General features: G+C 38.9%; 1 protein-coding gene across 1 annotated transcript; it reads left to right on the plus strand.

Annotated features, from left to right (window-relative positions):
* Nucleotides 1-5,666: 5,666 nt before the first annotated feature.
* LOC103197202 (olfactory receptor 51A7-like) lies at nt 5,667-6,614 on the plus strand. Its single transcript, XM_007941073.2, has one exon. The coding sequence runs from the start codon at nt 5,670-5,672 to the stop codon at nt 6,612-6,614; it is 945 nt and encodes a 314-aa protein (XP_007939264.2). The 5' UTR covers nt 5,667-5,669.
* Nucleotides 6,615-11,232: the final 4,618 nt, after the last annotated feature.

Below are 11,232 nucleotides of genomic sequence, written 5' to 3' on the forward strand. Positions count from 1 at the left end.
GTTTTCAAGATCAAATGAGATAATACATGTGAACAATTATTCATATTTGCAAGCAGTATGATAGTTGCATACATTACTCATTCAGACTACGCATACAATTCAGATTTAATGTGACAAACTTTGTCAATAAGCCAGTTGTTCTTTTCTGAATGACATGCAAATATCACTTCAATTAATGAGACGTTTTACTTAAAGCCCTGATTCTCTAATGCATGATTGCAAAATGTCCATGCTGTTGAGTGAATCCTTAAATACATGTTATTGTAACTCAAGACTGGGTCTGGTGTGGATGAAATTATTTTACTCCCTATTCTATATATGAGTCGGGGCTGACTAGATGGCATATAACAACAACACATTCTATATTTTAGATGCTCTCCAAAGTTCCTTATCTCCTTCTTCCAAAGTTGTTTGTTCTAGCCTTGATCAACTATCTAAGGCTTTCAGAAATGTCCAAAGGCCCATGTATATCCATCCCTGTGTAAGGTATCCTTACCCTGACTGCCATTCTCACCTTATGACCCTCTACAGTAATTACATTGGCCTTGCTTCTGGTTGTTAAGTGATGCAATGTTACCTCAGAATCTCGCTGTTGTTACGTGCCGTTGAGTCAGACCCGACTCATAGCGACCCCTCCTTGGGTTTTCAAGGTGATATCACTATGGAAGTAGATTGCCCAACCTTCCTTCCAAGGAGTGACTGGCAGGTGGGTTTGAGCTGCCAGGCTTCTGGTTAGCGGTCAAGTGCTTTAGGCACTATGCTACCAGAGTTCCTCAGAATCCCGTTATCCTATTGTTATTAAGGAGCACAGTTCCATCTTTCACTGCCAAATTAGAGTGTAACACCTACTGAACTATTAAAAAGCACCAAAGTCCTTCTTACAGAATCATTCTCCATTTCTTTTTAGAGAAAAAAAGTCACGTGTTAAGTTCTCCAGTCCAATATTAAAGGAAAAAAAAAAAAACAACAAAAAACTATGTTAATGTATCCATCTTCCTGACATCCAATATCTTCCTCCATATTATACCAGGTAGTATGATTTTCTATAAGTCGTCATCATGTCCAAACTTCAAACAACCATCCCATAAGTCTATTAGCACACTTTTCAGGTATTGTTGCCATATTAAGCCCCAAATAATGGATGAGTGAACTCATATCAATAAATATTTCTGAATCAATGTATGTTCATAATACCATATACTTCTGCTGTCTTGAGTCTAATACCTTCAAAACATATTTACACAATTATTCACCTGATTCTGGGTGGCACAATTCACTAGGTTCTGGAGTGTCTTCAGTGGATAATCCATTTTCTCCTTAAGTGGCAATAACATTTTACCTGTTCAAGTTTTGTGAAGACATGACAGTTTTTTGACTTGGGTGCAATGAGGAATGATGGGGGCAAATCATATTGAGGAAAAATATTATTTTGCAAGACATAATTCCCAGGTTTGGTTTTTGCATGGTCTGTAGACAGGGAGAAATGTATCTCCTCTGCAAAATAAGAAGACAGTTCCTTTGGCAAGATTCTCTGTCTTCTTCCTTCAAATATTAACATTGCAGGTGTCAGGAACCCACTCTTTTCCCATTTTTTTTCCTAGTCTTTTTCAGTGTTCTGCCTTTATCAGAGAAACCTATGAAAACTGAGCTTTCAGTCCACCTTGCAGACTGCCACCCTTTCAATTTAATCCTGAGCCACATTTTAGAACTATATGGTTTAGGGCTGAAAGAGATGAAGCTTCCCTTAAATATTCCTATAGAAGCTCTCTGACTACCACAGCATGTCCTGCTTTGACCTAATCTCTTCATTTTCTTTGTCAAGATCTTCAGTGCAGATAACAAAAGTTATCTCCTCCATTTTCTTGGTAATTATGTTTTTATATATAATTGGAGACTAGATGTAAGAACCACGTATCAAATATGCTGTGCTAGACTTTATTTTCTATTCACTTTATCTGAACATCAGATGTCACCTACAACACACTAGCAGAATTCCACCTTTTATTTATTTCCTATTTTCACTCTGGTAGGTTAAATAAAATTGGCATTCTCTTCTAAACGTGAAGGAATGCTGTGACCTTATGCTTTCCTTTTTCAGATTCTGTGAGATGAGATGTTTTAGATGTTAATAAATATGAAAGGACTGGATGAAAGAAGACAAAGAAAGGAGGATCTTATGTCAAATGTTAGAGCTTATTCTTCACCTACAGAGACCGGGTGACACACTGGCTAAACACTTGACTGCTAACTGTAAGGTGGGTGGTTTGAACCCACCACCTGCTCCATGGTAGAAAAGACCTGACTCTTGGAATGATTTCAGCCTTGAAAACACTTTGGGGCAGTTCTACTTTATCCTATGACATCACCATGAGCCAGAATCTACTTGATGACACACAATAACAATGATCTTCTACCTAAGCCATTTACATTAAAAATTCACTTAGACGTTTCAATAACCAAACAAAACACAACTGTGGTCAAAATTCAGTTTAAGGTCTGCCTGTCTATGACCTCTGATAGTTTTAGATAGAGTCTGTTAAAGTATATACTTAACTTCGATAGAGGCACAGTTGTATATGGTATGTCATTGTCAATGTGCGAGAATAACTCTCCCAAATGAGCTGAAAGCTATGTGCTTTGCAAAAGTAGGGTCCCTAGAGACGAAGTTATGACACTGGGACAGTTTGCTTTCTGAATTTTCTTATGAAAGCCTCTTAGTGAAAGACACTGAGGACACAAGTGAAGTCTTTGTTCCCAGGGGAATAGGTTAGTTCTTGGGAGGATTCACATGTGATAAGGGAGGATATGGGGATATAAATAAGGCTGTGGATCTCTAACAGAGTGCTGGAGCAGAGAAGCTGAAGAACTTCTAGAATTCTGTGCCTTTCCATCTTGCTTTGGGACAAAGTAGCTGAGAAGCTGGTAGGTGCCCTGAAGATTAGAAATGAATTTCCTTAGGATGATTTTATGTCTGACTACCAAGACTCCATAATTTAGAGAGATCAACCCGATGCCTCTCAGAGCTGGAGGTAAAAATGCTTCAGGAGTTTCTCAACCTTAGGGGTCAAGTTACATTTGGGGAAGGGTTGATGGCTAAAAAGTTTAGGGCTCATATGTGGAATGGAGTTCTTTGTTTTTGCATGATAACCTACCTAACTAAGCAGTTGCCTCTGAGTCAATTCTAACTCATGGTGATTCCATGTCCTTGTGTGGTCCAATGGCTAAAACTTCATTTACTAACCAAAAGGTGAACAGTTTGAGTCCACCCAGAGGCATACTGGAAAAAAAGACTGGCAATCTACTTCCAAAATATCATTGAAAACTCTATGGAGTACAGTTCTACTCTGACTCACATGAAGTTGCCATTTGTATGTTAAAACATGGTAACAAATAGTGTCAATAGTAACTCATTTTTCAGTTACGTGTATTAGGAAGATTGGGCAATTTACTTCCTTAGTGATACCTCCTTGGAAAGCCAACGAGGTGTCACTATGAGTTGGATCTGACTCAAAGGCAGTGAGGTTTTTTTTTTTTTTTTTTTTTTTTTTTGTGTGTGTGTGTGTATTAGGATTGGAAACTTTTCAGCAAAGTCCTTAGACAAGGAATCTTGCAAATGACCCCTCATGATGGCATTCATTAAACAGTGTGGATGAGATGCATGATCACTTTTCCCACTCTTTCTGGATCCCACTCCAGGGCAAGGGCAGGCTGTCAGCTACACTCTTGGGGGATTTATTTGGTCCACAGACAGGGGCAGATTATGCAGTAAGCATGGTAAACAGGTGTTCTTGTGCTTATTTACTAATCTGTTGTGAAACTGTTGCTGTGGTGAAACCTATGTGTAACTGTTCATTACAGATTAGTAAGCACAAGTAAGCCCATGCTTATCTTGCTTATTGGGTAATTTGGCATTGTCCACAGATATTAAATGGAGAGTCACCCAAAGTTGAGGTTGATGCAGGTACCAGGAATATGAGCAGCATTAACTCCAAATACCAGAGAAGAACCTGAGTTGGTTACCAATCCAAGGGCAAATGCAGATACGTCAAAGAACTGGGGAAAGAATCCAACTACAGGAAGAAAGGGGAAAGACCTGTGACCATTGTGAGCAAACCCGGTAGTTTCAGCACCTACAGATGGCAGTTTTGTATGTGGTACATGTTGAGGGAGCATTAACCATATTTGAAAAGCTGAGAAAAAATGGACAATCAGTACTGTAAGCAGAAAATAAGCCATCTTCGTCCTCTTCATTTATCATCTCTCTTTACTATGTGGCAGACCCATACATTCCTTCACAGTTCCTGTCTTGAGCCAACTTGAGCCTTGGCAGCAGAGAGAAAGGCTAGTCACTTCTTCCCATCTTTTTCACTGCTTTCTATTTCCACTCATCACCCTGTAATTCCTTCTATCTGGATGCAACTTCTGCTTCTCTATTCTTGCAAGGAATGCTCAGAGACTCCCCTTAAAAGAATAAAGGGGGCAAGAACTAACAGAATATACTGAAGTATAGGGAGTTTTGGAAAACACCTGTGCTTTCACAATTCTGGCTGAAATATTTATATATTTGTATTGTTACTTCAGTTTTTTTTAGTAATATGAATAAAATGTTAACCTTGAAATTGAAGTTCTTTTGACCCATGCTACAATACCATCCATATTTATACACACTACCATGATTTTGCACATGTGTGTCTGTGCGTGTATTTATGTGTACAATTTCCTAGTCTAGGTTTTGTTGTTGTTATGTGCCGCTGAGTCAGACCCGACTCATAGTGATCCCTCCTTGGGTTTCCAAGGTGTTATCTCTGCTGAAGTAGAATGCCCAACCTTCCTTCTGAGGAGTGGCTGGTGGGTTTGAACCTCCAGCCTTCTGGATAGCAGTCAAGTGCCTTAGACACTATGCTACCAGAGCTTCTAGTCTAGGAGTAAGCAAAATTTTTCTGTACATGACCAGAATGTAAGTATTTTATGTATTTTTTTAAGCTACATACTGTTTCTATTACTACTATTTTTCCTTCTCACTATTGTTCTTTTAATATAACCCATTAAATATGTAAACAAACAAAAAAGCTCAATGATTAGCCTATGAGTTGTACAAAAGCAGGCTGTGGGCTGAATTTGACCACAGATTATATTTTGTCAACCTCTGTAATAGTCCAATCTTATACCTTCACATACCTATCTCACAAACAAAAATATGAAATTTAGGCTTCCTTTAACTCCTGCTGCCAATGGCATCTGTGGTCGTATGAGAACATGAGCATTGACAGTACCCATGATACTAGAGGTCTTTCAGATCTCAACATATTCCAACTTATTTCATGTGATGCATAAGCTTCAGTAAATAGTGGTTTTGAAAAATGGTATCAAAACACCTTGTTGCATCTGAGCTATCTAGCTGTTTAGAAATACATCAGGGAATAAAGATGATCTGGAGATTATATACATTTCAAATAAATAACATAGAACCTGTTTAAATCTACTCCATGTTTTTATATAGCTCAGGTTATATTACATTATTTCTTGACACCTAAGGGTGAGCTACATTACACTGGAAATACATTTAATCTATCGACCATACAAAATTTTAGTAAATCAACTAAAATAGAATTTCTGTTTGTTGTTTATGTTGCTGAAGACCTGGGAGCAGATAAGCAAGAGACCTATTTATGATGCTTCCTTTCAATATTTCTGAAGTTGAAATTCCCACATTCCTATTGCTTGGGATACCAGGGCTGGAGCATGCACACATTTGGATCTCCATCCCTATATGCCTCATGTACCTCATGGCCATCCTGGGCAACTGCACCATCTTATTTGTCATCAGGACAGAACCTTCTCTGCATGAGCCAATGTACTATTTCCTCTCCATGCTGGCCCTATCTGACTTGGGCCTGTCTTTCTCCTCCCTTCCCACTATGCTGAGGATCTTCTTGTTCAATGCCATGGGGATTTCTGCTGATGCATGCATTGCTCAAGAATTCTTCATCCATGGATTCACAGACATGGAGTCTTCTGTGCTCCTGATCATGTCCTTTGATCGCTTTGTAGCCATTTGCAATCCCCTGAGATATAGCTCTATCCTCACTAGTTCTAGAGTTGTGCAAATTGGACTGGCATTTGCTATTAAAAGTATTCTCCTAGTGCTTCCCCTTCCTTTCACTTTAAAGAGACTTAGATACTGTAATAAGCGCCTATTATCACACTCCTATTGCCTCCATCAGGATGTCATGAAACTGGCCTGCTCTGACAATAAGGTCAACTTTTACTATGGTCTATTTGTTGCACTCTGCATGATGTCAGACAGTGTATTCATTGCTGTCTCCTATGTGTTCATCCTGAAGACTGTATTAGGTATTGCATCACATGGGGAGAGGCTCAAAGCTCTTAACACCTGTGTGTCCCATATCTGTGCTGTGCTCATCTTCTATGTGCCCATCATCATCTTGGCTACTATGCATCGCTTTGCCAAGCATAAGTCCCCTTTGGCTATGGTTCTGATTGCTGATGCATTCTTACTCGTGCCACCCTTGATGAACCCCATTGTGTATTGTGTCAAAACTCGGCAAATTAGAGTGAAAGTCCTTGAAAAACTTGGTCTGAAGTCTAAATGATGGGACAAAGTGGACATCCCATCTTATCTATAATAATTAACCCAGGAAGAGCAAGGGAGTGACCCTATTCACTTTATAGTTTTTTGTTGGAGACCAAGAAAAAGACCCAAAAGAACATGATTGCAAGGCATATGTTCTAACTACAGTTAAGAGATGGCAAGCCCTCTCTTATGGTTGAATGCTTGCTTGGCTCCAGCTGTGTGTTCCTGGGGCAGTACATTGCCCCAGCAGAATCTTTGCTAACCTGCTTCCCTGGAGTAATGTTTTGCCCTAAGAATAGTATACCTTAGAAACCATTCTTCAGCATCATGTACCTTAACAATCATATTATGTTTCAGAATGATGCATTTTAGTGATTATTTGCTAATCCTGCAAGAAATATTAACCTAATTAATTATCCAGTACATCTGGATATAAGAAAATGCCTTTGGGTATGAGAAAGAGTAATTAATAGCTGATTGTTATAATGAAATATATGATTTTACTGTAGAAGATATTTGAATAGTTGATTGTTTTAAGGAAATATCAAAAATAATGATGTAATCATATGCTTATGTATAAATAAAAGCAGGACAGATGCATCAGGGGTCGTTCTCACAAAATATGCAGGGCATCTGCCTGGCCCCCGTTCCTTTTAAAAAACCATTAATCCTTCATGTTGCTTCATTTTGTGATCTGTGCGGTTTTGCCAGACATGGCAGTTTTTAAGTTACCATTCTATAGTTAAATAATTAACAGCTATCCCCTATTGACCATCTAATATACTATAGCTCTTTTGCTTTTAAAGAAGAGGCTTATAATTCTTTAAAAATGTGGATTTTTGTGTTGTTTTTTGAAAATGAAGAACCCTATCTTCAGGCATAACAGTGAAGAGTAAGAATACACAGAAACTTCTGGGGAGCGGCTAGGAAATGCAGTCCTGATCTATGACTGGAAAAACTTATGCAAGATCTGGAACTGTTTAACGTCTTTAAATTTGCATCCCCTGATTCAATTCCTCATTGTGATTTACATTAAACTCTTTGAAATGTGTCTGAGTTTGTCTAAGTGTGTTCTCTATTTGGTACTCATAGTATACACTGACCGGTGGCATCTGCATCACCTGGAGAATAGTTAGAATTGTAGAATCTTATGTCTTATGCTAGCCTATTAAGTTAGAATCTGTATCTTAACAAGATTCTCAGGTGATAGATATGTAGATTAATGTTCAAGAATTATTTTTCTGGGGCAATATGAAAGGGGATTCTAGAGAGACTGTCTTTGTTGACATCAGTTTTTGGGGAATCAGTTTTGGGGTAGGTTACAGGAAGTCATTAGTATTTGGCATTATTTATAGAAAAGTAAGGGAGTGAGTCCTTGGGGCTCAATGAATGCAGACTGGTACATATCTCCAATACTGTGCAAATTTCTCTCACTGAGGTGGTGTAGTGCCTAAGGCACCTGACTGCTAACCAGAAGGCTGGTGGTTCAAACCCACCAGCCTCAGAAGGAAGATTGGGCAATCTACTTCTGTAGTGACACTGCCTCGGAAACCCAAGGAGGGGTCGCTATGAGTCGGGTCTGACTCAACGGCACACAACAACAACAAAAAAAAAAAACAACTGAAATTCAAGCTTCCAGAGGGCAAGAAAACAAAACAAAACGAAACACACCAAACTCACTGCTGTCGAGTCAGTTTGACTCATAATGATCCCTCTTTGGGTTTCCGAGGCAGTATCTCTATGGAAGTAGATTGCCCAGTCTTCTGATGAGTGGCTGTCGGGTTTGAACCACCAGCCTTCTGGTTAGCAATCAAATACCTTAGGCACTACAGCACCAGAGGGCAAGAGCTGTGTCTTGATAAAATTTAAGTCTCCTCATACCTCCTAAAGTACCTTGTCCATAATATGTACTTGGTGGAATCTACCAATTTGAACTGAAAAAAATAGTTTACAGATAAATATGTAGCCCCTGGATAATGGAGTCTAATAAGTATTAGAGAGCACATGATAATTCCAGAAGTTTTTGTGAAAGTGGAAAACTTAGGTCAAAATACAAAAGGGCATTCAGTGTGCAATTAAAAGCCTAGGGAATAGTCTACAGGTTTTGCTGGGAAGATTCAGGACAGTTACCCTGTAGGCTTACCTCAGCACTCTCTCCTCTCCACACTTCTTACTAAAGGGAACTTTGTAAGAGATAGAGATTTGCCCTTTTTAAATACTGTCTGAATTTAGGAAAGCCCAGAATGACTCAGTGCTAACTGAAGGGTCAGAGGTTTGAATCCACCTGAGGCACCTCAGAAGAAAGACCTGGCAGTCTACTTTTGACAAATCAGCCATTGAAAACTCTATGGAGCACAGTTCTAGTCTGACACACATGGGGTAGCCATGAGTCAGAATTGGCTCAATGGAAACTGGATTTAGAATACCTTTTGCTGATAATGACTGTCAGGCACAACACAAGATCTTCATTATGGCCATGAGAACATCCCTGAAACGTTTAACATCTATGGTTCCCTGGACATATGAAGTTCCTGGACTTCCAGGCATTGTAAATGGAGCCAGGCCAAAGAGCTGTGTGGAGATCCTAACTAAAAAGTTTCAGCCTTGGCAAGAAACTTTAAGATCCACTAGGATTATGCTATCCTTATTTAGAGGACCAAGACCTAGGATTGCTGCTAAATGGTAAAATATAAAGTAGTTCCATACTGAAGATTTGGAAGCCAACTCACAGAAGAAAGAATAAGTAGGACTGTGAGGGATTGAATGTCCTCTAAACTTTCTACTGTGATAGCCTAGTCCTGCCAGCAATGAGTGGAAAAGATAAATGGAAAAGCTCAAGACTCAGAGTCAGGAAAAGAGTTCTCAAGTTTCATTCTTGCCATTTCTTAGCTGCATAGTTGGAACAAAATTATTTAAATTTATGAAATTAATAAATAATTAATTCTCCCTGAACTGTATTGATTAAATAAATTAATGTGTTTATAAACTACATGATCCCAATATGCTCTTCAGACAGTTTTGTTTGTACAAGATAGTATCTAGATTATTTCAAATAAAAATAGAGATTCATGATTGCTCTAAAAAATGGAAAGATATGGCAACACTGGGTCTATATTGCACATGGAAACATGCAGTAGGAGCCCACTGAGAAGTGGTTGTCCTTGTAGTTTACACAGTCTCCACCATTCACACACACAATCAGTAAGTATGTGCTTGGCTACACTTATCAGCCTGGCTCCTCTATGCATTTGGATGTATGATCCCTGTCCTGGTTCTCAATTTCTCAGTCTCTCTCTCTCTCACACACAGACACCTCACACACACACACACACACACACACACACACTTCTTATTTTGACCGTAAGTCTGGAGCTTTGCTCAGCAATGGAACCAACCCAGAGGACTGAGTTCTGGAAAGATTTTCTTAGACTGATGTTCCAACCAACTTCCTGTATTACTATTATATTTTGTTTCCAATTGTAAATATTCTTGCTAATACTTTCATCTCTACAGATTTGAGGAGAAAGAATATGATTTCCAAGATTTCTCAATTAAGTTGAGGTGGAAAGAGGAATCTGCAAAGCAAGAGAGAACATTGTCCCTTGGCCTGGGCTAACAATAGACATCTTAAGGTTTTAATGTGATTGGTGAGGATGTGGCCAGTAGTTAAGAGAAAGGGAGAACCAGGAGATAGAAGTTGAGACCCCACTGTGTAGGTGAGAGTTCTCTGCTCCCCACACCAAAAACCAAACCCATTGCCACTGAGTCAATTCTGCTCCATAAGGTTTCCAAGGCTATAAATCCTTATGGAAGCAGACTGTTAACACCTTTCTCCCATGGAGAACATGGTGGGTTTGAGCCACTGACCTTTCAGTTCTCAGACTGGTGCTTTAACCATTGCACCATCAGGGCTCCTTTCCCCTCACTTAGTTGAGTGGTAAATACTTGGAGGCAACTGGGAGTGCTGGTTCTGTTTGATGTCTGCTACTGACTGACAAAGGTCCATGCCAAAGTACTTTCAACAGTAACAAGTTATAGTTTCATTTCTGTAAAATGAGGTAATGAGATCTCTAAAGACCATGTGTAAGGCTGGGTTGGTTTTTTTTTTTTTTTTTTTTAATTATTGGGAGGGGCAAAAAAAAAAAAAAAAAAAAACCCTTGAAGAAAATTCAAATACTTTTTAGTAGGGAACAGTTGAATAAATTTCAATCCATCCATGCCACAGAATATTATGCAGGCATGTCAATGAATTACATCTCTAGTAGTTGGCTTAGAAGGATATCTACCATAAGAAAAGCAAGATGCAGAAAGGTACATATAATATTATTTAATGTTATGCTATGCTGTTATGCTCATCATATGTGTGTATTATATGAACATCATGAAAAATACATCAGTAAATTAACTGCATTATAGAAGAAAACAACAAACATGCTATGTAAGTTCCTTTTGCTGATACCAACTGCAAAGTCTCAGTGGCTTATAACAAGAGTATTTATTGTCACAGTCACCAGGTATTAGGTTGGCAGAGGTCCTCTAGATCTAAGCTGCCTTGGCTTGGCAGCTCTACTTCCAGTCTCTAATTGTTTAGGATTGACTCCAGGCTGCATGTTGGGCATTTGATCTCTATCACATAT

Source organism: Orycteropus afer, unplaced genomic scaffold (assembly GCF_000298275.1).
Source record: "Orycteropus afer afer isolate SDZICR_OR568_19922 unplaced genomic scaffold, OryAfe1.0 scaffold00074, whole genome shotgun sequence".
Classification (NCBI taxonomy): Eukaryota; Metazoa; Chordata; class Mammalia; order Tubulidentata; family Orycteropodidae; genus Orycteropus; species Orycteropus afer.

Excerpts from the sequence above, each read along its gene's own strand:
- LOC103197202 (XM_007941073.2), top strand. The coding sequence starts at position 5,670 with ATGATGCTTCCTTTCAATATTTCTGAAGTTGAAATTCCCACATTCCTA.